The sequence below is a fragment of the Zalophus californianus genome, chromosome 1, assembly GCF_009762305.2.
Source record: "Zalophus californianus isolate mZalCal1 chromosome 1, mZalCal1.pri.v2, whole genome shotgun sequence".
In the NCBI taxonomy this organism is placed as follows: Eukaryota; Metazoa; Chordata; class Mammalia; order Carnivora; family Otariidae; genus Zalophus; species Zalophus californianus.
In genome coordinates this window covers 19,428,980-19,452,995 of record NC_045595.1, presented here as the reverse complement: position 1 = coordinate 19,452,995, position 24,016 = coordinate 19,428,980, and the positions used below count along the sequence as shown (strand labels likewise).

The 24,016-nt window shown below is 58.3% G+C and overlaps 1 protein-coding gene across 8 annotated transcripts in view; it reads left to right on the top strand.

The window, feature by feature from the left end:
• Positions 1-1,771: 1,771 nt before the first annotated feature.
• CACNA2D2 (calcium voltage-gated channel auxiliary subunit alpha2delta 2) overlaps positions 1,772-24,016 on the top strand; it is a 141,063-nt gene continuing 118,818 nt past the window's right edge. For all 8 annotated transcript variants that reach the window (XM_027583116.2, XM_027583114.2, XM_027583115.2 and 5 more), the window contains exon 1: positions 1,772-2,241. In XM_027583116.2, coding sequence (XP_027438917.1) covers positions 2,027-2,241 — 215 coding nt within the window. In that variant the 5' untranslated portion in view covers positions 1,772-2,026. The remainder of the gene's footprint in view (positions 2,242-24,016) is intronic.

The following is a 24,016-nucleotide window of genomic DNA, read 5'->3' as shown; positions in this document are numbered from 1 at the left end:
CCTGCCACTGCAGAGCCTGCCTTGGGAAGGTTCCCACCTAACCCCAGAGGGCACCTAACCCCAGAGGGTAACATCCTTTGTGCTGGGTCCCTGGAGCCATGCGCTACAGGCATTTATCCAGCAAATAGATGGGGGAGGACACAATGCGCCCATCCTGCCCTGGGTATGGGGGCTGGGAGGGGGTTGGTTAGCTCAGGGCATGTCGACTCTTCTGTGCAGAACCTCACCACCCCCACCCCCTCTGTCTAGCCTGGAGGGACTGCCCAATCCAGAGGTGGGGGTGGGGACATCTGGCACAATCAGGCATATGGTTCGGTGAGAGCCCTGCTTGTCCCCATACAGCTGGCCCAGCTTGGCCTCCCAGAGTCCACTAGGCCCCTCCTGGTCCCCAGGCCCCAAGCCTGTCAGGGGTTCGGGGCTCAGGGCACTGCCTTCCTCGGATAATATTTCGGGGGCCTCAGAGTTTGGGACCTATTGGCAAACCTCACTCAGATCAGGGGAGAGGGAAACTTCAAAGCTGTCCCCTTGTCAAGCCCTGGCTTGTGAGGGTGGGGCAGGTGTGGGACAGCCCAGGCAGGACTGGCGAGCTAGTAAGGGTTGTCCTGAGCCTTATTTCCAGCCCCTGACCTCTGCCCTCCTTAGCCCAGGGGCCACGATTCTTCCCTCAACATTAAGTCCGCCTCGGGCTGACCTGTGAGTGGGTGATGGGAGGCTCACCCCGATATCATGAAGTGGGGGCTCTTGCCAAGGTGGCTACTGTTCCTCATTCCTCATGTTAAGTGCAGAGTCTGTCGTCAGCTACTGCTGAAGGGGTCTTGCCCCAGGCCGGGCTGGCAGGAAACATTCTCCCATCCTGTCTGCACAGGGGGAAGAGCAGAGTTCCAGGGGCAGCTTCCGGGGAATCTCTCGGATGCTCTCTCCCAACCAAGAGCATCTCAGTTTACCAAGCAATTCACTCCCATTCTCACCACCATCCTAGAAATGGGGTTAAGCATCCACAAGAGAGGAAACAGGCTCTGAGAGGCCCACAAGCTGCAGGGTCAGAAGCCACACCAGCCCCAGCCTTCTCCCTGCAGCAGGGGGGAGCCAGGGGCCTCAGGACAGAAACGATTGGATTGTGCAGGGGTGAGCTTCCCGGCGCTGGAGGAGGAGGCTCTGGAAGCCTCGAGGCTGGGGCTAGGGGCCGGTCAGCACACAGTGCCTGCTTAGGCCGGTGAAGTAAATGAGTGGCTGTGGAGGGCTGCATCCTGCCATTCTCAGCCCCTCACAACTGTGCAGCTGGATCCAGGTTCCCGCTCAGGGATCCAGGAGACCCAAGCCCTTTCTTTCTGTCATGGCGTGGGGACCCAAGTCCCCTAAGAGAGGACTCTTGCAAGTGGCAAGAGCCACTGGGGGTGTGAGTTCAGCACCGATGCCCTCTTCTCTGGTCAGCTAAAGTCTGCCATTCCACCATTAAACCTGTGACTCCAGGCCTTAAGCCTGTTGAAGGTCGAGCCCCCAGAGGGGTCACACAGGCGCCTGCCGTGGGCCGCGGGGCCAGAAACTCCTACCGCGGGTGCAGCGGAGAAGGGCACGGGGTCCGAGGCTGGCGGACAGAGGCGCGCACGGGGAGGTCGGCCCACGGCTGGGGCGCAGGACGCGCGCGCACGGGCTCCGCTCGGCCGCGCGGGCCAGCAGGGCCGGCTCGGGGCTGCGCGGGCACGAGGGGCGCGCGGGCACGGGCGGGCGCGTGGCCGCGGCGGGGGCGCGCGGGGGCGGGCCGGGAGGGGAGGGCGGCGCCGGCAGGTTGGCGGCGGCCGGTATTTGAGCGCCGGTCCCGGGCCGGGCGCTCAGAGCACTTCGAGTCAGCGCGGCGGTGAGATCGCGGCGCGCCGCCCGCAGAGGCGCTGCGGCCCGTGCAGCCCCGGAGGCCCCGCGCGAAGGAGGCGGAGGAGGCGGAGAGGCCGGATTGCCGCCCGCCGCCCGCGCCCCCCCACCCCGCCGCCGCCGCCCCCCCTCCCCGCGGCGCCGCATCTTGAATGGAAACATGGCGGTGCCGGCTCGGACCTGCGGCGCCTCTCGGCCCGGCCCGGCGCCGACTGCGCTCCCCTGGCCCGGCCGCGGTCCCCGGCCCGGCCCCGGCGCCCGGCGCCCGCCGTCCGGGCCCCCGCGCCCGCTGTTGCTGCTGTTGCCGCCGCTGCTGCTGCTACCGCTGCTCGCCGCCCCCGGCGCCTCTGCCTACAGCTTCCCCCAGCAGCACACGTAAGTGGCCTCCCCGGCCGGCCGCGGAACCCCGGCCGAGCCCTGCGCGCCCCTCCGCCCCCCTCCCCCCCCCCCAGCCCGCGCCGGTCCCTCCCCCCGCCGGGGCGGGGGCGCTGGGTCCGGCTGCGGGCTGCGCCCCGGGGGTGACGGCCCCAAGACCAGAGGGCAGGCAGCCGCGGTCCCGGCGCTTTTGGCTGCGTCGCGAAACTTCCCCGCGGTGCCCCTTATCCCCCCTCAACCCCCAAACGGGGCAGAGCAAGATCTGCAAGCCTAGGGATGGGGTGGGGGGTTCCGAGTTTGTCAGCTGATTCCCCTGCCGCTGTCCCGGTGAGAGGGGAACTTGAGGTTGGGTGAGGGGGCGGCCAGCGACCCCTGCCCGGCAGAGCTGGAGTCGCGCGTCTGCCCCACGTTTCGTCCCCAGTGGGAACCCGGCGCTTTTGAGCCAGAGGTGGGGGACATCTCCACGCCTGTCTTCATTGGCCTTTTCCTTTGACCGGAAGGGCTGGATGCGGAGGATGCAAGCACCTTCTTGTGACCAGTACCACAGAGGGGGTCAGTGTCCCTTGTTCTTTCCCCTCACTCCACCTGAGGGGAGGGTCCCCTTGGAGAGCCCAGTTGGGAGGTGAAGGTGCTGGGATGGAGGCAGAAAGTGAATGGCAGGGAGGACCCCTGCCTGCTTGTGCTGCTGCTGCTGGCATGCGAATGGCATCTCGTGGCCCTGCCGCTTCTGCTGGTTCTCATGGTCCTTTTGAGCCTTCTCTCCCTCCCCAAGAGCCCGCAAACTTGGGCATCCTCCTCTGGTGAGCTTGGCCAGATGTGTCTGGGGCTCGGAGTGGGTATTGGGTGCATGTGGCCTTTAGAACAGCAGCTATTTCTGTGGGCACCATGCCCCGGACTTATGTCAGTGCCCAGACACCACTCGCCCCTGTGGCTTTGGACCATGGTGACCACCTTGCTGTCTGTTATGTCTCCAGGTCTGTGGAGCCACCTGTCCCTGGAATCCTTCGCCAGTAGCCAGGCCTGGGGTTTGGGAAATGAGTAGATGGGCTGCTAGTGGCCAAGGGGAAGGTTCTGGCCTCAGGGAAGGGGAGAGGCTGACTCTGCGTCATTAGACCATTTCTGCCTCAAAACCTGCCGACTCCAGCTTGTAGCTTCTCCCAGATGAGGGCAAAACAAACTCGGAAAAGGCACCACTCTGAGTGTCTCCGTCTCGTTTCTTTCCTCACACAGCCTGGCTGTGCTTAGGCGGGTGATCAGTTGGCAAATTACAGGTACCGCACGGACATGTCCTCTGTCAACCGTCTGGATTTTTCGTGTGTGCATTGGGGGGTGCGCCGGGAGAGGAGGATCATATGGAAGTTCAGGGCTTGTGGGTGCGTTATTGTCTTTCATTTGCCGTGATGAAAATGGACTTCAACCACAGTGTTTAAAAAAAGAGCAAAAGCATTGTTTTTTTGTTGTTCTTTTTTCCTCAAAGCCAAGCCACAGTATTTTTTCCTAGCCATTTCCTAGCTCCTTGAATGAAGGTTTAAATAGATGTCTCTTTTCACCTCTTCCCACCTCGCCCCCTCTCCTTGCAACCTGCAGTGGGCCAGATGGCTGTCGGGCCTGCCATGGGTCTCAATTGGAAGGACAGTGTGAGACCCTGACCAGAGTGGACACCTGTCACTCTGTCCCCAGCAAGAAGACGATGAGGCGGGTGTGATGGCAGCGGCACATTTCCAGCTGGACGCTCTTCTCTTGTCGATAGAGTTGGAGCTAATTTGAGGGTTTGGGACATGTCTCGCAAACCGTAATTAGAGAATGAGCGGGGGGGTGGGATGGGGGCTGCGCGGCTCTGAGGGTCCAGGGGGAAGTGACTAATGTGACGACGACACACAGGGTTTACCGTGAAAGCCAGCGCCCTTCAGCTGCCCTGGTCCCGCAGATGTGGATGCCCATTGATCCTTGGAAGGAGGAAGGGGAGGGAATCGAGTGAGGGCCCCCGCATGACTGCAGCTAGCTGGAGCGGGGGCTTTTGTTGAATTCACATGAAAGGCTGAGGCGGCTGCCGTGGGGCTGCCTTGGGGTGGACGGCCTCCCTGAACTCTCCGGGGTCAGCGGCCAGGCTAGGACGAGACGCTGATACAGGTGGCTTTCTGAGATGCAAAGTGGGAGCCTCAGCATCATGGCACTGGGGTAATGGCCCCTCAGTGGAGAGGGCCCTAGGCGGCAAAGTCATTTCCTCAACCACGCCTGGCAGAGTGACGGGGCCCAGCTCTGCGAGCCACTGGGTTTTAAGCCAGTGTGGGTTTGGGGTCCGATGGCCATTATTTCTGTCATCGCTGTGGCAGCGTGGCTCTCTGCCCATCAGGAGAGTGGACTGAGGCAGCCGCTGGATCAAGGAGGGCAGAGGAGTTGCAGCTGGGGTGGGGTCAGGGCTTTGGTTTTGGCGGCAGAGGGTGGGGGGTACTCCCTCTCCCCACTTGGACTGAGATCAGGGTTTCAAACAAGGAGGAGGCCACAGGAGCGAGTACATATGTGTGCACACGTGCACTCGTGTATTTGGGGCTGAAGTTGGGGGAGAATGAGTTAGAGCACACTCTCCCTTTCCCCCGCCTCCCCATTTCCAATTCGACTCACTCCAGCCATGGCCGTGGCTGTGGCCGTGAATAGCGAATGGCCACCACTGCCTGCCGAGGGCAACCGCTTTGCCTCTCCCTGCGTCTTTCTCCCATCTGTCCCCGGCCCTTCCTCTGCCCTCTCCTTGGGTCCCCCAGGCCCATTCCATCCCTCTTATTGCTCTGGGCCCACCCTGCCCGCCTCTTTTGTGGGACCTCTGTCCCCTGTTCTCCGGAGTCCCCAGGTTTCTCTGTCCCCTGCTCTGTGGGGCCCTGGCTGAGTGCTAGGTGGAGTGCCAGGCTGAGCTGCGTGGCTGGCCGCACCCTCTTACCCCCACTCTGCCCCAGTGAGGGTGCTGGCCAGCACCTCCCTTCCTCTGGCAGGGCGGGTGGGGAGCTGAGAGCAGCCTGAGGGGTCTGAACCCACCCAGCAGATTAATGACAGCTGGAGTACGTGCTCCTTTTCCTGAGTGCCCACGACGGGGCATGCGTCAGTCTAGCTATGGTTAATGGTGGGTGACGTGTGTCTGTCTGGGCCTCTGAGCCTGCACCTTCACCTCCCTGTGACTCTCCCTGTTAGAGGGAGGCAACATCACACATCTGGGTCCCCCCCATCTCCCCAACGACCTGCCGCAGCTTTTGCAGGAGGGATGGGGTGAGGCTTCACAGCCTGCTGCCCCCACCACTGGCATGCAGAGCTGCCAAGTGCTCACGTCCCTCCTGGTGTGGAGGACTTGGGGAGCCCCTTGGCTGCTGTCCCCCCTGTGCCCCACCCATATTGGGCACCTTCTCCTGGCCAGCTCTGTCAGACTAACCCCTGAGAGGGTGGGGGAGCTGGTTTAAGATTGCATCCCCTCATGATCTGTGGGCGAGTCTCACATTGGATTCTCAGTCACACTGGTGTCCCCGAGGAGAGACTGACTCACAAGTGGGGTGAGCACTTCTACGCTCGATGCCTCCTTTTCCCTTCCCCCTGTATGCAGGTGGGCACTGCCAGCTCATGGCACCTTAGATGTGGATGGGTGGACCCTGCCAGCTCCTGGGAGGAGGCAGTTGGTGGACATGCTGGGTGTCAGGCATGTAGGCCTAGCAGGCTCAAGTGTTGGCCTCCAGAGCTGACCCTCTTGTTGCGATGATCTTGCTTCGGTTTCCCGAACTGAGATCATAGAATCTGCTTAAGAGGCTGGTGGTGAGAATTCCTGTGAGGGGAATGTAGCCTCTGGTGGGCAGGGAGGGTTCCATGGGTGGGCAGCGCGGCAGCTATTGTAAACATTAGCATCCGGCCCTAAGGCTGCAACCTGACAGGCCCCTACCCACCAGTCTTTGCCCCCTGCTCCCATGGGCTGAGCGCCTTCCTCTCTCCACTTTGCTGATGCTGTCCCCTCATCACTGCATGTTCTCCTCAGGGGTTTAAGTACCTCTTTCAAGGTCCTATACCCACACCGTCTGGAGGCCTCTGGGTTGTGCCCCTAGCTCAGACTGTACCCACCCACATGGGATATCACCTCCTAGAGGACAGGCACTGGGCCACCTCCCTCCCTCACTCCCTGAAGCCCACCCAGCTTGACTGTGTGGGGAACATCACCAGGCTAATGGTGGGTCTTCTCTTAATGAGCTCAGGCCAGGCCCTTACCACATTACGGCCTTGACCACAGAACCTGTGCTCATGCCCATCCCACAGATGAGGAGACTGAGACTTGGAAAGATGCAGACCCTCCCCAAAGCCCCACAACTTCTGGAGGCAGGCCTGGAAGAGGACTGATCTTTTCGATGCTTAGCTGCCCTGCCAGGAGCCTGGGCACATCTGAGCATTAGGCCCAGGAAGTTGGGGGTGGGGACTCAAAACCTGGGTCTTTGGATGAAAATGAACAGGCCTAAGACCTGTGAGGCACGCTTAGGCCTTCCAGCTGTAACGCTTCCTACAGTGTCCCTCTGCTCTCCTGGGTCTTAGGCAGCCTCGAGGGGGCTTTCTTCCTTGGCCCATTGCTGCCCTGCTAGCCCACTTCCATCCCCTTCCACATGTACACAGGTGATCATGGGGCCCCCGACTCAGATTTTCCTCTTCTCCAAGTCTTTGAGTCCTAGACCAGGCCTGCCTGGCCTGGAGAGGTGGGCAGGAGGGACTCCCATCTCAAGATGCCGTGATGCCATCTCCCGCTCCAGATTCCATATGATTCCAGAGAGAAGGGGCATGGGGGTAGTTAATGGAAACCTCTAGTCCCTTGGCAGTTTTGTCGGCCCCAAGGGGACTTCAGAGGACTCAGACCGTATAGACCTTAGAGGTTTCCATGCTTAAGGACAGGTGTGACCTGGAGCTAGGGAACTATTCAAGGGCCAGCTGGAGGTTTGGGAGTCAAAGTCAGTAGGCCTGTGGCATGGGTCTGTCTGGCTGGTAGTGTCGTCTGTGGCTGGGGGCTGGTCTCTTTTCTCCTTCTGCTTCCCATACCCCTCGCCCGCTGCTGTCCTTGTGGGCTTTTAGATTTGAGATCTGCCTCAGGAACTGGTGACCTGTGTCTTTAAGTGAGGGCTCAGGGCCTCGGGCAGGGGGCAGGGAACACCAGGGTCTAGGGTACCATGAAGGCAAGGGTGGAGGGGCTTTCTCACTGCTGGCTACAATCCCTCCAGCCAACTGGGGAGCTTCTGTTCATGTCAGGTTGGGTCCCCCCCCCCCCGCCCCCGGTGCCTACTGTCTAAACAAGAAGCTACAGAATCGATATTCGTATTCCCAGAGGGAGGTGTATGTGTGGTTTTTGCTTTTTTTCTTTTCCCTTCCTCTCTTGTCCTGTGTAACCTGAAGAGCCTTCTGAGCTGCCTGTGCCTAAGGTTGGCCGGGAGGGGGGCGGGGAGAGGGGGAGTTGGCAGTGCAGGTGACCACCAATGGATTGGGATGCCCCTGGGGTGGGGGTGGGGGGGCTTGCGAATTCCCCACGGAGATGTCTTAGAGCTACCCTAAAGGAGTCAAGGATGCTGCCATTCAGGCCCACACAGTCTGAGCCCTACTTTATGCAGGCACAGCCCGGGGGCTTGGCTCCATCTGGTCCTGCCCTGCCATAGGTTTGGTGTCCCTGGGCTGATCCTGTTCGTGGGCCACCTAGTCCCTCTCCCAGCTGAGCTGGGCCCCCTCCCTCTGGGGCTGTCTGGTCCGCATGGCTCCTGGCCATTGCTGATGCTGGTGCCTGAGCCTGTGGGGAATGGGACCTCGCAGACTAGCAGACCCTGTCTCGCTGGGCCTAGGTGAGGGGAATCTTCCCGTGGTGGGGCCTCAGGGGCCTTGCCTCGGGTTAGCCTGGTCCTGGAGGCCCTCTGTCAAAGGCAGTTCCAGCCCAATCTTGTCAGCTGGGTAGCTGGCAGGGTGGTGACCTTGGACAAGGCCCCTCCTCCCCCTGGGCCTCAGTTTCCTCTCTTCTAGGCTCTTCTGACTCTGACATTCCAATGTCCTATTAAGATAGGTTCAGGGTCCCCCCGCTCCTCTTCACCCTGTGCTCTAGCCACAGAGGGAGGCCTGACCGCCAACCCAGCTAGACCCCACCTCCTCCAGTGTGAGGAACCTGCACCTCCCCTGCTGGCCTCTGGCCACACCTTGGGCGTCCTGAAGCTGCTTCTCAGACTGACCCACTTTGAGCTCTAATCAACCTAATTGTTTAGCAGAGAGGGAGGGGCATGGGAAGCCTTTCCTGCTGATCATTAACCAGCTCTCCCCACCTTGGAAGTGACTCTGTTAAATGAAGGGGAAAGGAGTGGTGAGGAGGGGGAGGAGTCGCCCCCTCTGCCTCTCTTCCCTGCCCGCCCTCGGTAGACCGTGGGTCCCTGGCTCCCACCTCGATGCCTTCCTTCCTTACTGGCCACCTCTTTCTGAATGAGGGCCCTGCTTGGTGCACACCGAGGCTCTGCCACACCTTCCACCAGCTGTGTGACCTTGGGAAATTCCTCAGCCTCTCTGGGTCTTTGGGCCTCATCTGTAAAATAGAGTTCCCTTGAGCGTGCTGCCTCATAGGGCTGGGGTACCAAAGATCCTGAGGGAGGGGCCTGGCCCCAGGGGGTGCTTGATAAAGGCATGTGGATCCTGACTCAGTCTGTGAGGGTTCTCAGTCCAGCTAGGCCTGTACTCCAAGTGCCAGGCACCTCTCCCGTCACCCACAACACCCACGGCACAGCCGGGCCCTACAGGCACCTGAGACTCAGCTGAGGTTTCGTTTCTTTCCTCCCATGCTTGGCCCTTGCCTTGGCCTGTGTATGGAAGTATGCTCTTGTGTGTGTGTGTGCACATATGTTAGGTGTGTTCATGTAAATGCACACTTGTGTCAACGTCCATTTGTATACGAAAACGAGCTCGTGTGTGGGTGTGTGCATATGTGCCCCTGTGTGTGCATGCTTGCATACTGTTTGTGTGCATACGTGCAGGTATGTGTGTATGCACATGCTCATGCATACACATAGGTGTAGGTGTGTGCATATGATCCCGGGTGTGGGTGTGTGCTGGTGCACGTGTGCACGTATGTGTGGGCAGGCAGATGCGCAGTTTCTCTCTCCGTACGCAGAATGTGCTCTTGGTGCCCACCTCCCGCACCGCCTTTGAGGTTAATGCCAGAGCTCACTGGGCAAACGCTGGCCATGGGAAATACAGCAGCCCGGTCATTAGGACCAGTGTTCGGCAAACTTTTATGTCAGGAACAGCCCGAGTTAAGGCTGATCTGGAAAGTTTGATCATCTACCAACTGGCTCGATGACAGTCTGTGAAGGAAACACATAGGCTGCATCCTTGTAATTTAGATTTTTGCAAAATGAATGGTATTTAGATGCACTGGAGGACTTGGGACTCAGAGAATCTTGGTGAGTCCTTTGTGAAGTGAAGCGTCTTTGCAACCAGCCCTTCCCTTGTGGGGAATCTGAAGGGTGGGCATGGAGGTTGGGGTGCCGGGAGAGTGGAAACCCTTGCTGTGTGACCTTGGGCTGGTGTTTTTCTGCTCTTGGAGTGGGTGCTTCTCATTTGCACACCAAGGGAGGGAGACTGGCATCCCTTGGAGCATCTGCTGTAGGTTTGGGGTTCTCACCCCCAGGAAGATACTTGTGCAGTCAGTTGCAGGCACGATTTGGGGTACAATAGCTTGATGATCCTCACATGTTCCTCTATTTAGGGCACCTCCCACAAAGTCTCTTCCTTTCAAGGATGAATCTTTGTCTACTGGGTCTTTATGAACAAACAGTCTGGGTGCTGGCCCTTGGGGCTGTTGTGTGCCCAGCTGAGTTCTGGCCCTGATCTGGTGGGTTCTGATGTCTGAGAGAACTGTAAGTTTTGCTTTACTAGCATTCTCAGGGCCTGTGCGTTGTCCGTGCTGGGGTAGCCCAGTGTCCTCAGCATTTTAGGCGGGGGTTTCTGCGAAGAGCAGAGGTGGCCAAGAAGGGCTCTGGAGCCTGCAAGGCCAGCGAGGGTTCCTGGGGGGAGGGGGAAGGGGGCAGGGTGCCTGGGCAGGACCATCTCCTTGGGCAGTATGGGCCTTGCATGGTTCCCATCTTGGGAAGGATGTATCCCAGCCACAGAAGCCCCTGGGGACCCAGATACCTCCATTGTAAGACAAGGAAATATCTGAGGCAGCAGAGAGGAGCCTTCAGGCCCCACGTCTTCTGGCTGCACACAGCCTGCAGACAGGGCCCCATCCCCAGTGCTCGATACAGGCTGCTCAAAGAATGACCCCAGCTTAGCTGTCCCTGCACTATGACATACAACTGGTTCTCTATAAAAACATCCCTGGGGCGTCTGGGTGGCTCAGTCGGTTAAACATCCAACTCTTGCTTTCAGCTCAGGTCATGGTCTTAGGGCCGTGAGATCAAGCCCTGAGTCGGGCTCTGCCCTGGACATGGAGCCTGCTTAAGATTCTCTCTCTCCCTCTCCCCTACCTTCTTTCTCTCCCTCTCTAAAAAGTAAAAAAATAAAACCCCTGACATGGGATACAGGAGCAATTTGAGGCCTCCTTTGGCAAATCCTATAGAGCAAGGCGCCTGTGTGGTGTGAGGCCCCAGCTCCTGGCCTCCCTCTGGGACAGACTTTGGTGCCTCCCTGCCGTTTTAGAGACAGCAAGAATTTCAGGGTACCCTCAGAAAGAACAGCTTTGTCACCAGGCGGGCAAGGATAGCCTGGTGTGTTCCTGCGATGGGTAGGGGCCCCTGCTCGACTCGCGTTTCCAGCCTGACGTGGCATTTTAGCCTTGATAACTTTCCTCTGCAGCCCCATGTTCTTTGCCTGCTGGCGCCGCCTAAAATGCTGCATTTGAAGCCTTAAAGGTCAGGCCTGGTGCTGCTACCAGTTCCAGCAAACAAACAACAAAACAACCCACCTCAGCCCTGCCCCCAGCTTCATTTATTAGAAAAGAGAAACGAGCTGACAGAACAGGCTTCTGTGCTGAGGGCTGTCACAGCTGGACATTTCTCCTTTCCCCCTGTGAGCTGAGGCTGGGGTGGCCTTGGGAGAACCTGGAAGTCTTCCCTTCTTTTCCTGGACCCCCTAGGCACGCTGCAGTGTCTCCTGCTGGGTCAGCAATGACCTTGTGCCCCGGAAGCCTACCATGGGCAGAGCCCCACTTCCCAGGCTAGCATTGGAGGCCCTGCCAGGGCTGGCTCTGGTCTCTGGCCACTAGCCCTGTGACTCTTCAGGCTCCAGCCAGGCCCAACCACTCTCAGGTCCTAGCAGGAGCTCTGGTCTTTGCTCAGCATATCCCTCTATCAGGCTGGCCTGCTCAGCCCGAGTACTGAGGCGAAGAGCCCTTCTGACCGATGCCTTCCTCTGGCTCCCAACCCCTTGTGGGCCTTTCTGACAACCCCAGGCCCCAGTGCACAGGGGCCTTCCAGAGTAGGCATTGAGCTGACTACTACCCCTTCAGAAGGCGAGTCTGAAGAGTATATTTGGCTGCAAGGAAAAGAGGCAGTTTTTACATACACCATGGCAACCACAGCATGATGATTTTTTTTCATCATGGTTAGTCCCTTTATCCTCTGACAGGGAGCCCAGAGGTGGGTGAGTGTAGGCTGTCATTGAGGACCAAGTCCACACCCGCACTCAGCCTGTCTGGCCTCACTATTAGTGGGGGCTCTCTGTTCTTGGTGGACTCCCCTCATGGCAACATGATGGCTGCCATAGCTCCACGCATCACACGTACCAGACAATAGGAGTAAAGGGGATACTGGGTTCCTCTTAAGAAGTTAGGAAACCTGGCTCAGAAGCCCCTGGCCAACTTCCCCTCATACCTTATTGGTTAGCACTGGGTCACATGTCCACTCTAAACCAATCACTGGCAATAGGGAAAGTGCATTGTGATTGGCTTCGGCTAATCAGGATTTACCCTTGAGCAAAGGATGGGGTCACCTTGGGGATGGAGGCAGGAGAGAGTCTTACAGACTTGGGTTTTGTTAGCAAGAAGCGGAGAGTAATGGAGAATAGGAAGGCGATTTCTGCTACAGGGTCAGACCAGAGGCCTGAACATGGGGTGGGGGTGAGGAAGAAGGTAGGAGGGGAAGGGAAGAAGGGAACAGGGGGTATCCAGGCTCAAGGAATCATTGGTTAGGAAAGTGGTTATTTTAACTACATCATCAGTCACTATGAGCTGGGCCCTGGGTGATGTATTTCATGTATCCTATCCAGTGAGATCAGTCCATTTTTATTTCCATTTCACAGACAAGAAAAATTGAGGCTCAGCAGCACTGAGTGATGCTGAAATCACACAGATAGTGAGTGGTGGAAGCGGGCTTCATACCCCAGTACTCGGGTCTGATCACCCAGCCACAGCCTCTCATGGCCCTTCTGCAGCCCACCTCCTCCAGGCAGTCCCCTGACCACAGGACCCTTGGGGTGCCCCCACACTCCTGTGCCCTTCTGTCACAACTGTTCCTCCTCAAGCGCTGCCTCTTTTACCAGGCTAGGGCACAGTTTCACCGGGTGCTGGCTCTCCCACTGGGCCTGGGGCGCACCCTGGGTCCTTGGAGGCGGTGGGTAAACTGGGAAGACGCAGACAGAGGCTGTGTCCTACTGCTGCAGAGCTGAGGAAGTGACCCATGGACATGGCCAAGGGGCGGGCCTGAACTTGTCGGGTGCTGCCTGTGAGACTTGGTTCTGGGCTTGGGCAGGGGCTGCTGCAGGGTGGGTATACTTTCGTGTCTTCTTTCTATGGAGAGGACTGGGGTGTCATTGGTTGGCTCCCTGATGGATATGACAAGATCCATGCTCCAACAAGGCTGTGTTCTCATGACCTTGCCCCTGGCCCTTACTTTCTGGGCTCTTTCCCTGCACCAATCATGGGTCCGGGCTGACTGCAATGTCCAGGGGTTAGCCAGCCAAGGGCACAGGTCTTGGGAGAAGCCCTGGGATCTGTCTTGCTCCTAGGTCGGGTGCCCCTCTGGCCACTGTTCCCCACCTGTCACATGAGGGAAGACGGCTCTCTGGGGCTGGCCTTTACTGGTACAGCTATGAGTCCTCTAGAGCAAGCCAGGCCTCCTCTGATCTGAGTCTCCTTCTAGGCCTTCTCCCATTAGCCGGCTGGGAGCTGATGGTACTGTGACCACCTGTGCATACATGGAGTGGGGGAGCAGAGCAGTCTAGATTCACTTCCCACCCCCCCCCACCACTCCACCCCTCACCCTCCATCTTCCAACCAGCTCCATCCCCCCACCCCCGCCCCTGGTGGTGCCTAGATTTACCCGTGGGAGACTCAGAGGAAGGGAGGCGGATGAGCAGCAAGGTCAAGTATTTAAGCCAGACCTTGGCTGCTGTGGTACCCAGAAACCTCAGGGGCTTGTGCTGTAGGGGCTGGGCTTCCCCTTGCCCTTCCACCCTCTGCCAGTGTCATCCTACCCCACCCTAGCCTTGGCCTGTGTCCAGCTCACTGTGGGAGTCTGGGCAAGCCACCTGCCCTCCTCCTCTGAGCCTCAGGATCCTCATCACTCCCAGAACCCTCCAGATTGATGGATCCTTCTTCAGCTGAGGACGATGCTCTCCTGCTACCCCTTCTGTGTAGCCCTCATCTCTGTCCTACCCTGTAAGCTGGTGCTATGGAGACCATAGACAAGGGGGCTGCTCCCGATGGGCCAGGAGTGGGCCCAGGAGGGGATCTCTGCCCTCAGGACTAAGTACCTACAAGGACAGCAGCCATTGTCTTCCGTGGAGGCTGAACAAGCACCTACTATGCACTGAGCATGGAGTAAGCCAGGGAGCAGTTGCATGGGCTGCAAAGGGCCTTGCCAACTCCAAGCATCACCTGCCTGTGGTCCAGCTGACCTGTCTGCCCCTTAGTGATTGACTGGGAGTCACTGTTCCCTGAAGCCTCCCCTGACTTCTCCACGTGGGTCAGGGGCCTCGTAGGCTGCCCAAAGGCTCCCTCATTCTTGTCTCGCTATAGACCTTGCTGCCTACGCCTCAAGGCTGTGTACCTGGGAGAGGCAGTGGCAGGGGCCACCTGTCCTTGGCTGGAGCTCCAAGCTTGCACATACCAAATGCTCAGTAAATGTTCACTGAACAGAGTCTACACAGGTGTCTGAAGGCCAAGCTGGTTGTGTCTTTGGAAGCTGAAATAACTTTTACAGGGTCTGGGACAGGGCCCCCAGATGGGCCTGGCTTTGCTGGTGCCATAAAGCCAAGGCCATCCCACACACCCTCCTGTGGCTTTCATAAGGAATTGCCCCAGTCCAGGCACTGACTCCAAGGTCTGCCCTTAGGGGAGAGGGGGACGTGGGGTCCAGGAACCCATGGGACTATGTTATTAGGGGCAGGGCCTAGGGATCAATATCTTCCAGAGCCACCCAGGTGAGCTAAGGTAGAGAAGCATGGAAATAGGAAAGTAAACACAGGACCCACCCCCCTTTGCCCCCACCCAACAAGGGAGACTGAGGCTTCCAGGCACTGGGGGGTGGGGGCTGACATACCGGTTCTGGGGAGTCTCCTGGTTGGGGTCCCTGTGGAAGCCAGCTGTTCCCAGATGCCTGTGCACGTGGCCAGTGTCCAGAGTCTATGGCCTGTCTCAGGGAGAATACCAGGCCTCCTCAGCTGGCTGCCCACTCCTTCCTGACTGTGTCTCTGTGTCGACACTTGCTCTTGCCTCATCCACCCTGCTGACCACGCCACAGCCTGCCCATGTCTCAGGACCCACCTCCTGGGTCCTGACCGCCCCTGACGACCCCTTCCCACCCAAGTTGGCTTAGCTGTGTGCCGGGCCTGCGCTCTGGGAGCTCGCTGTCTGTGGGGGAGACCGACTGTGAAGAAGAAATGGAAGCAAGATTGAATAAATAATAACTATGCCTGGTGCTCTAGGCAGCATCCAAGGGGTGAAGAGACACTGCCTCTGGTAGTGGTGGGGGAGGTGGGGCAGGGCTCATTCTCCAGGTGGAGTTCTGACTGGCCTTCTCGGGATCCCTGCCATTCCCGTGGTCCTGGGCCTCCCCCAGTCAAAGCTGTGGAGGCCTGGGGAAAGCACTCAGACCCACTTTCCTCTGGGAGAAGGCCAATGATGGGGGGACAAGGACAAGGGGCAGGGGTGGGGGAGGGGAGGGCCTTACCCATATGGATCCAGCCCCAGTGTCCGAAGCTCCAGGCAGACTCCATCCCTGCCCTGCTGACCTGTTCCTGCTGCACCCCTGCACAGTGCCTCCTAGCACCCAGGACAGCTTGGGCTCTGCCCAGCTCATGACTGGGGCCCTGCGGCCCCGAGTTCCCTGGCGCAGAGCAGCTGGGGCGGGAGGGGCGGGCAGGGAACAATCCCAGAGGCCGTTAAGTGGGATGATTTACATGGTTCCTGAGCCCACGCCGGGGGAAATAAATTTCACAGGTGATTTCCAGATTGGTGGCGTATGGAGGCCATTACTCGAACATGGAGGAGGGTGGGGACTCCATGGGGCTTCCAGAAGGACCCAGAGCCATGGGCTCTGCTGGCCTTGCTACACCTGCTTGCTGCCTGCTAGGAAGCCTGGTCCAGGCAACGGGAATTGAGGCGGGGTGGAGGGAGCTGTGGGTCGTAAAGAGAGCCCCGTATATGGCCTTGTTTGAGTCATTTTCTGCCTCAGTTTCCTAATCTTTAAAATGGGACCGTATTTCCTGTACTTTGGAGTTGTGAGGATGGAGCATCTGGTCTTTTAGCCAATGCTTTTTGAGCACCTGCTATGTGACTGGCCACAAGGTGTTTTAGTGACAATATCTGTGTCAAAAATATCAGGAAAATTGTGAGCGCTTTGCACTTGTGGGCACCTCTGGCTGGAGTGGCAGCAGGAGGGTCTTACTGCTGGAGCCCCCATCTAGCCCGTGCAGACAGTCATACTATCCCCAACCTCTAGTGTACAAGGGACTGAGGCTCAGGGCTCTTTGCTGCCCCTGGCCAGGGGACTTGGGGTGGGGGGTGGTCCAGGTCACAAGTTACAAAGTATGGGGCAGTGTTGGGATGCCCAGGGCAGGAGGCTCTGCACCAGGGCCCAGGTGTAATGGGCACCGGTTAGCGGTTAGTCCAGAGTGAATGAGTGAATGGAATTTGTTCCTGGGAGACTGAGCACTTTGCCACCCATCTGTCTCCCTTTCTCCCCTGCCCGGAGGGCCCACCTTCCCTGGGTGCTTCCACACCCATGCAGCCCAGGTCCTACTTTTCCCAGATGGAGAGCTCACAGAGGGTGGGGGCCGAGCGTTCAGCACCTCTCCCAGCCGGGCAAGTAGTAGGTAACCTTTGTGTTAAACAAAATTTACAAAGTTGATGGGCAGCCACTCTGAGCCCTGCTTTTCTCATCTGAGAAATGGGGAGAGGCAGCCCCCCCTTTCTCACAGACTGGCCTTGGGTGCCTGTGAACTGGGCTGGTAAACATAGGGCAGATTCCCTGGCAGGGGTGCCCCGCAAGTCAGTGCAAGGGGGACACAAGGGCCTGCTGTCCTTGTCTCCCTGCCATCAGGAGCCCACCACCCTCCCCACTTCAGCACGTGGAGGTGCTCCCCATGTATTTGAGGTTGGTGGGCTCTGCAAGACCCTGTGTGGGAGAGCAGCCTGCTTTGGTGCCCCTGGTCAGTCTGTGTGTTCACAGGACATCGCTGTGGGCAGGGCTCACCTTGCTGCTGGGCCTTGCACGTGCTGCACCTTCCGTCTGGACTGCCCACCAGTTCTGCAGCGCTCCCTTCACCTGGCTAGCCCCTGAGGCTGGGTCAGTCCCCTTAGCCTGCATGCCACCCCTCAAGGCTCACTAGACTCCTCTTCCTCCACTCATCAGGTCTGAAGCAGATCAGACGTCTGTTCTGCCTGAATTCCACGCTCCTGAGGGCAGGCCCGCCTCTGCCCTGACCACCACTGTATCCCTTCCGGGTGCCCAGCCTGCAGCCTGGCCCAGGAGCCATATGAATGAATGAATGAAGAGTGAGCAAGCTAGCAGGGAATTTGCAGAAGGTAGGAAACACCTGCAGTTATTTTGTCAGTGATAAGCCCTGCTGGGTTTGCCTCTCCTCAGGCCAGCCCAAAGGACAGCTCAGGCTCACCAGGTAGAGTGGCTCCTCTTGGACCAGCCACCTCCCTGGGGCTCCTCAGAAGGAGGTGCGGCCGCTGAGGTGGGCCCTGACTCCCCCTCCTTGCTGCAGCCATGGATCCTGCACAGCACGGCCCGCAGAGGGGATTTGCATTGCTAAAGGATTCACCACAGAGCACCCGAGAGTAACCAGCCCAAAGCATGTCAAGGCGGGTTGAGCACTCATATTCGATTTACTTGCAGCTTCAAGGCTTCGAGAAGTCAGCCACTAGTGAGAAGCAAATCCCAGAGGAAGTGGGCATCCCCCCCCCCAGTCTTAGTCCAGGCTCCCTAAGGTGGGTTGGAGGGGGCTTGGGCTCCTCACTGCTGAGACAACATGCCTGCTGTAGGACAGCTCTGGTAGGGTATAAGAAAGAACTTCCCAATTATAGCCAGCTTTGGCTTGCTTGGGGAGGCAGTAGGGGCCCGGATGTAAGGGTGGGCCCCTTCTCAAAGCTGGAAAAGGTCATAAATGAAGGGTGGCCCTTATCTGCACCCTATTTCCTACTTTAAATCCTGGGCATTGGAATTCACCTTGGGATTAGGGAGGCCCTAGAAGACGGGGCATGGGCTCTGGAGCCATACTTTGCTGGGTTCAAATTCTGGTTCAGCACGGACTGGCTGTGTGGCCTTGGGTGTGTTGCTTCACCCCCTGAGCTTCAGAGTCTTCATCCATGAAACGGGCCTGGATTGGTCCCCACCTAGCCAAGGGTGCTGTGTGATGTCAGTGGGAATTTGCACACACAGTACCCAACATACAGTAGGCACTCCACATCATTGGTCCTTTCCTTGGTGCTCTGCCACCTGCGGAAGTTGGAGGCCCTTTCCCAGCCCTGCCCTGCAGCCTCTCTCCCACTAAGGTGGGTGAACAGGGCAGGTGGCAGTCTCACGAGGGGAGGATATTTGGATAAATCTATCCCTAGGCACTTCCAGAAGACTCTTCTTTGCCAGACTGCAAGCTAAGCTCTGCAGGGAGCTTGATGACGGGACCAGGCTATAGTCCCAACTTAAGGCAAGGGTCCATAAGGTAAAGTAAGGACTATGGGTTTGAGAGGGGGTGGGGGAAATCCCAGAAGACTTCCTGGTAGAGGTCACTCGGTAGAGGTGAGTCAAGGCCAGAGAACAAAGCTGGCCCTGATAGGTTGAGTTCTGGTCTTTGCTCCACCTCTTCTCTGTACCTGGGTGCCTTCCGGGGGCCTGGCAGCTTCCACAGGGGGATCTCTGCCCTGAGGAGGAACTGAGGACCCTGAGTTGGGGCGGGGTCTCTATTCTCCTCAAGGCAGGAGGCCATGTTGAAGATGCACACAGAGGACAGCTATTTGTGGCTCAGCGAGGATTTGACTCATGCTGGGGGGTGGGGAGGATGTGCAGGAGGGGAGATGGGGACGTGTGAATCACAGAATCTGACTGGAGTAGTTGGTGACACACAGACAGAGCTTCTATTGCCACCTCTAGTCAGGCTTCAGCTACTGCTGTGGGGCAGGAATAGGCGGCTGGAGCTCCTGGGTTCCTCCCTGGCTTACCTGGTGACCTCTACAAGTGCCTCAACCCTACTGTGCACCTCCTGAGACCAGGCTTGGGCATGGCTCCACCCATCACAGAACAGGGCTGGGCACGGGGCGGGGGGGCTGCATCAATATGTCCACCTCCTAAGAGTCAGCTTTGCTAAACCTCAGTTTACCCATTTGCTACATGGGCCTGGGTAGGGGTTACCTTCCCATTGTGCCTGACTCCCTAGGGAACATGCTGGGGCGAGAAGCAGGTGCTACATACCCAAAAATGGCCATGATCTGTGCCACTAACTAGGGCAGGTGGCTCCTGGCCTGGGGAGCAGACGGTGGATCCTGGGCAGAGTGGCTGGCAGATACCCCGTGTCCTTGGCCTGGACCCTTTGCTTTCCTCTGGGGAGGCCTCAGCTGGTTCATGAATTCCTCTTGCTCATTGCTTCATCCCAGCTCTAGACTGCTGGGAAATTTGCAAATAATGACATCTGGGTGTTGATACCTTTTGGAGACCCATCATGCTCGCCACCCAACGTGGATGATCCTGCTGTCACTACAGTTTGAAAACCACAACTCCATCTGTCCACAGATGGGAAACTGAGGCACAGAGACAAGAGTGGGTGAGCCTGCACAAAGCCCATGAACTCAGGCCCCAGGAACCAGAATCCAAGTGTGCGGGAGAAGGCACCATGGGGCAGGGGTGGGTGGAGGTGCTGGGCTGCCCCCAGATGGGACAGGGAGACAGAGACAGGCAGAAGACAGCCCAGGTCTGGATTACTCCTTCTCTGCACTTTCTTTTTGCTTCCTGGAAAAATTGGCTGCCCCAGCACCCAGCCCTTCTGGGAGAGCCATGAATTATGCACAGAAGCCACAGGCCTGGGCAGGCCCATCATAAATGAGCTTTAATAATTCATACGGAGAGGAGCCAGGGAAAGGGAGGGCCTCCTGGGCCAGCCCTGGGGCAGCCTCTGCACTTCCAGCCCCTCTGCAGGCTTCTGCTGCCCAGCCTACCTGCCTGCTCCTCGCGGGCCACACGCCAGCCATGGCAGGACGGTGGGGAGGTCACTCCGACTCTGGGGAGGCACCGCCACTCAGCAAATGGCCTGTTCTTCCAGGCCGAAGAGCAGGAGGCTCCTCTATCAAGGCTCCTAGCCCAGCGCAGAGGCAGACAGACAAAAGAGAGGAGATCTGGTGGAATGCTAGCTAAAACAGTAACCCCGGGGGTCATGTGGGGATCGGTTGCTGCTCGGGGGGGCGGCCAGCTTAAAGTGGGGTGGGGAAGCCGATTTCACCAAGCAGGTGAGGCGTGTGCAGAGACCTGAGGCGGTGAGAGAGGGGCCTCCTGGACTTCTGAGGAAAGAGCAGTCCACGCAGAGGGAACAGCATGTGCGAAGGCCTGTGCACAGAGTACAGGAGTATATTCAAGTCCCAGTGAGGAGGCCAGTGTGACCTGAGGAGCAAGGGCAAGGATGCCATCAGGAGTGTGGCCACTGGACGGACTTTGCCCTTCCTGTGGTGGCCTGGAGCTGCAGAGGAAGGACACAGTTCCAACAGGACACTCTGGCCGTGCGTGCATGTGAGAGCAGAGGCCGGCGACTGCATGGGGGCGGCCCCAGGCAGGCTGTGGGCCAGGGAGGTGGTAGGCAGTGGGCAGCAGGTGGAGCCGACAGGACTTGCCGAAAGAGAGAAAGCAGGTTCCGGGTCACCCTGAGGCTTTGGGCCTAAACAGAGGGAACTGCCATCAGTTGAGCCAGGGGAGGTGGCCAGTGAGAGAGAGAAGGGAGAGTGAGGCTCCAGGGGGAGGTCAGGGTCTCAGTTTTGGATCCATTCAGTTTGAAAGGCCTGTTAGACATCCAAGTGGCCATGGCTCACCAGCACCTGGGCGTTTGAGACTTGAGGAGAGGTGTGTGTCATCCTGATGGGCACTCATTAGCTGTGTGACCTTGGCCACATCACTCAATTGCTCTGGGCCTCAGTCTTCCCCTCTGAGGAGTGGGGATGAGGGTTAGACTGCCGTGAAGATGAACTAAGGCAGTGCAGGGAGAGCCCAAGTCTGTCGCCGCTGTGACGCCGGACTCACGGGCACCGGCCCTGGGCAGGAAGACTCCAGTTAGAGCCCTTGGGAAATGAATCCCCAAATGGCCTGTGGAGGCCTCAGGCCACCCCTCCTTGGGCAAAGAGAGAGAGAAACAGAGATCTGGAGAAGCCAAGCACAGCACTAGATGTGGGCCACAGAGCAGGGCCTCGTACAACAGGGGCTGGGGGAGAGGTGGCCCCAGGGCCCCTCCCCACCCTCCAAGCTGAGCTCTGGCCTGGATCCCTACTCCTCCCCTGCTCCTTGGTGACTTCTCCGACCATTCTCAGAATTGCAAGGGCTGCTCCCATGGAAGCTGGAGCAGTCCCACTTAGGGGCTTCTTCCTACTGCTGGAAAACCCCAGACCAGGCATGGTGAGGGGGTTCCTGCTGAGCGGCTGCTCAGGAACCCCCGTGCCTGTGGGTGTGACAACCACCTCACTTTCTAGATGAGTTACCCAGAGGCCCAGAGAGATGAAAGGATGTTACCGAGGTCACACAGCTAACCATGGCAGAAACAGAAGTCAGGCTCAGGTGACCCTCCGTGCTTCTGGGGAAACTTTCTCCCCTGTCTCAGCCAGCACGTCCCTGGCTGAGGCTTGCCTCATTTATGGGTCCTTCCTGACTGCTGGTGCTCCTGTGGACCCTTAATCCTGCACTGATTGTGGGGAACGAGGCCGAGGTCTGTGACCATTTGCTGTGTGAGTCTGGACACCCTCCATCCCTGTCTGGGCCAAGTGGGCTGCCTGACTCTCCCAGCCCTGGGCCATGCTGCTCTCTGGCTCCAGGTCTCTGCTGCCCTCCCCCCATCAAGCTGTTAGGAGTAAATACTGGGCTGGACCCAGCGCCCTAATTAAAGCCAGATGATTGTTCACTGTTAGTCTGAAGGGGGAGGCACAGTCTCGCTGCCACCGCTGCCTCCTAGCCGAGAGCCAACTAGAAGGAAAAGCTTTTTCCCAGGGAAAGATAGGGAAGGGACAGCCCGTAATTAATAACCTCATTAAGGAGCAGTATTTGGGCAGGGTCCCAAGACACACATAGTCGAGGCCGATGGATTTAGACTAATTCGAACTTCGGCAGCATCAGCCCCTCCCCAGCTCCCCACAGTCTCTGAGAATCGCTTGTGACAAGTGGGCTGCCTTTGTCCCTATGTACATGGGATGGAGGGGTGGGGGGCATGATATGCGGGGGCAGGTACCATGTTGCTCACACTATAGGGGTTTCTTTAGCTGAATTACAAATCAGTTGGAGATGGGCCAGTCCTTTGAGTCTTGTGCTTCAGTCTACCTGTTGAAGGGATGGGTGGCTAGCTGGGGAGCTTCATTCCACCCTGCATTGGCTGAGCCAGCATGCTCACCATCACCCTTTGCTGACTGGCCTCCACATCTGTAGGCACTCTCATGTCCTTGGCCAGGAGTGGCTGGACCTAATTGGCCTCTCAGGAGCGAATGACCTTGACTACAATTTTGCCCTCTGCCATCCTCAGGAGGCTGTGATCAAATCAGGGTCAGGGCTTTGAGCCCTGAAAGATGCCAAGGCCCAAGCGTCTTCTCTCCTGAGTGCACAAGGGAAGGATGCTCTGATCACGGAGACCCTGCCCTTCCGGAGGGATTGCACCCCACCTGGAGGCCTCAGTCTAAGAAAGAGGCACAGCCATCCCCCACTTAGTGAGCTGCAGGTCTGAGGAAGATTGGACTGTGGGTCTGTGCACATGAGTGTGTGGGGCTGACATCCCTTCCATGGGGCCGTGGTTTCCACCTGCCTCTTCTTTAGGTACTGAGAGGTAGACAAGTGGTGAGCTTTATCTCCTTTTTCCAGATGGGAAAACTGAGGCCCAGGACATGTCTGGTTCAAGGCCTCAGAAGAGCCAGGACCGGATCCTGGCACTCAGTCCGGGTAGAGAGGGACATCCACCCGAGCAGTCAGGAAGGATGCCCTGGTGGAGGTGGCTCTGGAGATGCCACAATCCTGGGGTGCAGCCTTGAGCTTCCTGCCGTTTGCAGTGTAGCTGTGGTCCAGAGGGAGGGCCGGCCACGGCCAGGGCTGCTTTAGCAGGGGCCACCGTTGCCGTCTGAGCTTTGGTTGGCTGCCGGGGGACGAGCACCCTCTCCAGGCCCACTCACCAGTCATCTTCCCCTGGGCTAGGGTCAGCCTGATGCAGGCCCTCTAGCCCAGCTCTCTTGGGCTCTCTTCTGGTCTGTGTCTCTCCGTCTGTCTGTCCCTTACCACCCTTCTCCTGCCCGATCTCTTCGTCTCTCCCCTTCAGAAGACTCTGAAAGCACCGAGGTGGGAGGTGGCAGGCCAGCTGAAATATAATCAGAATAATTAAATAGCAATTTGTTTTAAATCATTGCCTCCCCCAGAGCTGGGAGAATAATTGGCCAGCCTGTCACAAGAGAAGCAGGAGACCTGTGGGCTGCCACCACTGCCAGGCTTGGCTCACATGGCCTGAGCTGCAGGTGGCCCCCACACCCCTCACCTGCCCCAGCCTCGTCCTGTTTTGCCATCCACCCCTCCTGCTTCACCTGCAGCTCCACCCTTGCCCCCCGCCCCCCACCTGCCCCGTTGTGATGGCTGCTCTGCTGAGCTAGTGGGAGGACAGTAGATTGCTCATGGGTCCCCAGGGCAACCAGGTTCATCCAGACAGGCTGCCTGGTGGAGGCAGCCCGCCGCGGGGCTTTGATGGCAGAATGCCTCCATAGTGGTAGAGAGGCCTGCAGAGGCAGAGTTTGGGAGTCCTGAGGCCCCTACTAGGCCTTGACCTCCCTGGACCTGCCCCTGCCTGCTCTGGAACAAAGCCTGCCTCCTTCCCTCCTGGCCCTTCTGCAGGGTCCGGCCTCCCACACCCACCCGCGCCCTCGGAGGGTAAGCCTGCCGTGTCACCTGTCTCTGGTTTTTTGATTTGTTTAATTATAGATGAGTTTTCTGCATAATTTATTCCAAAAGCCTGGATTATACTGTACAATTAAATCACATTCTGATCAACAACTTCGCGTATAAAATTAACAACTGGCAACAGTTTCATCTGTGCTGCTGCATCTGCACACAGGCTCTCCCTTTTTCCCCTGTCCCTCTCCCCACCCCTCCCCTTC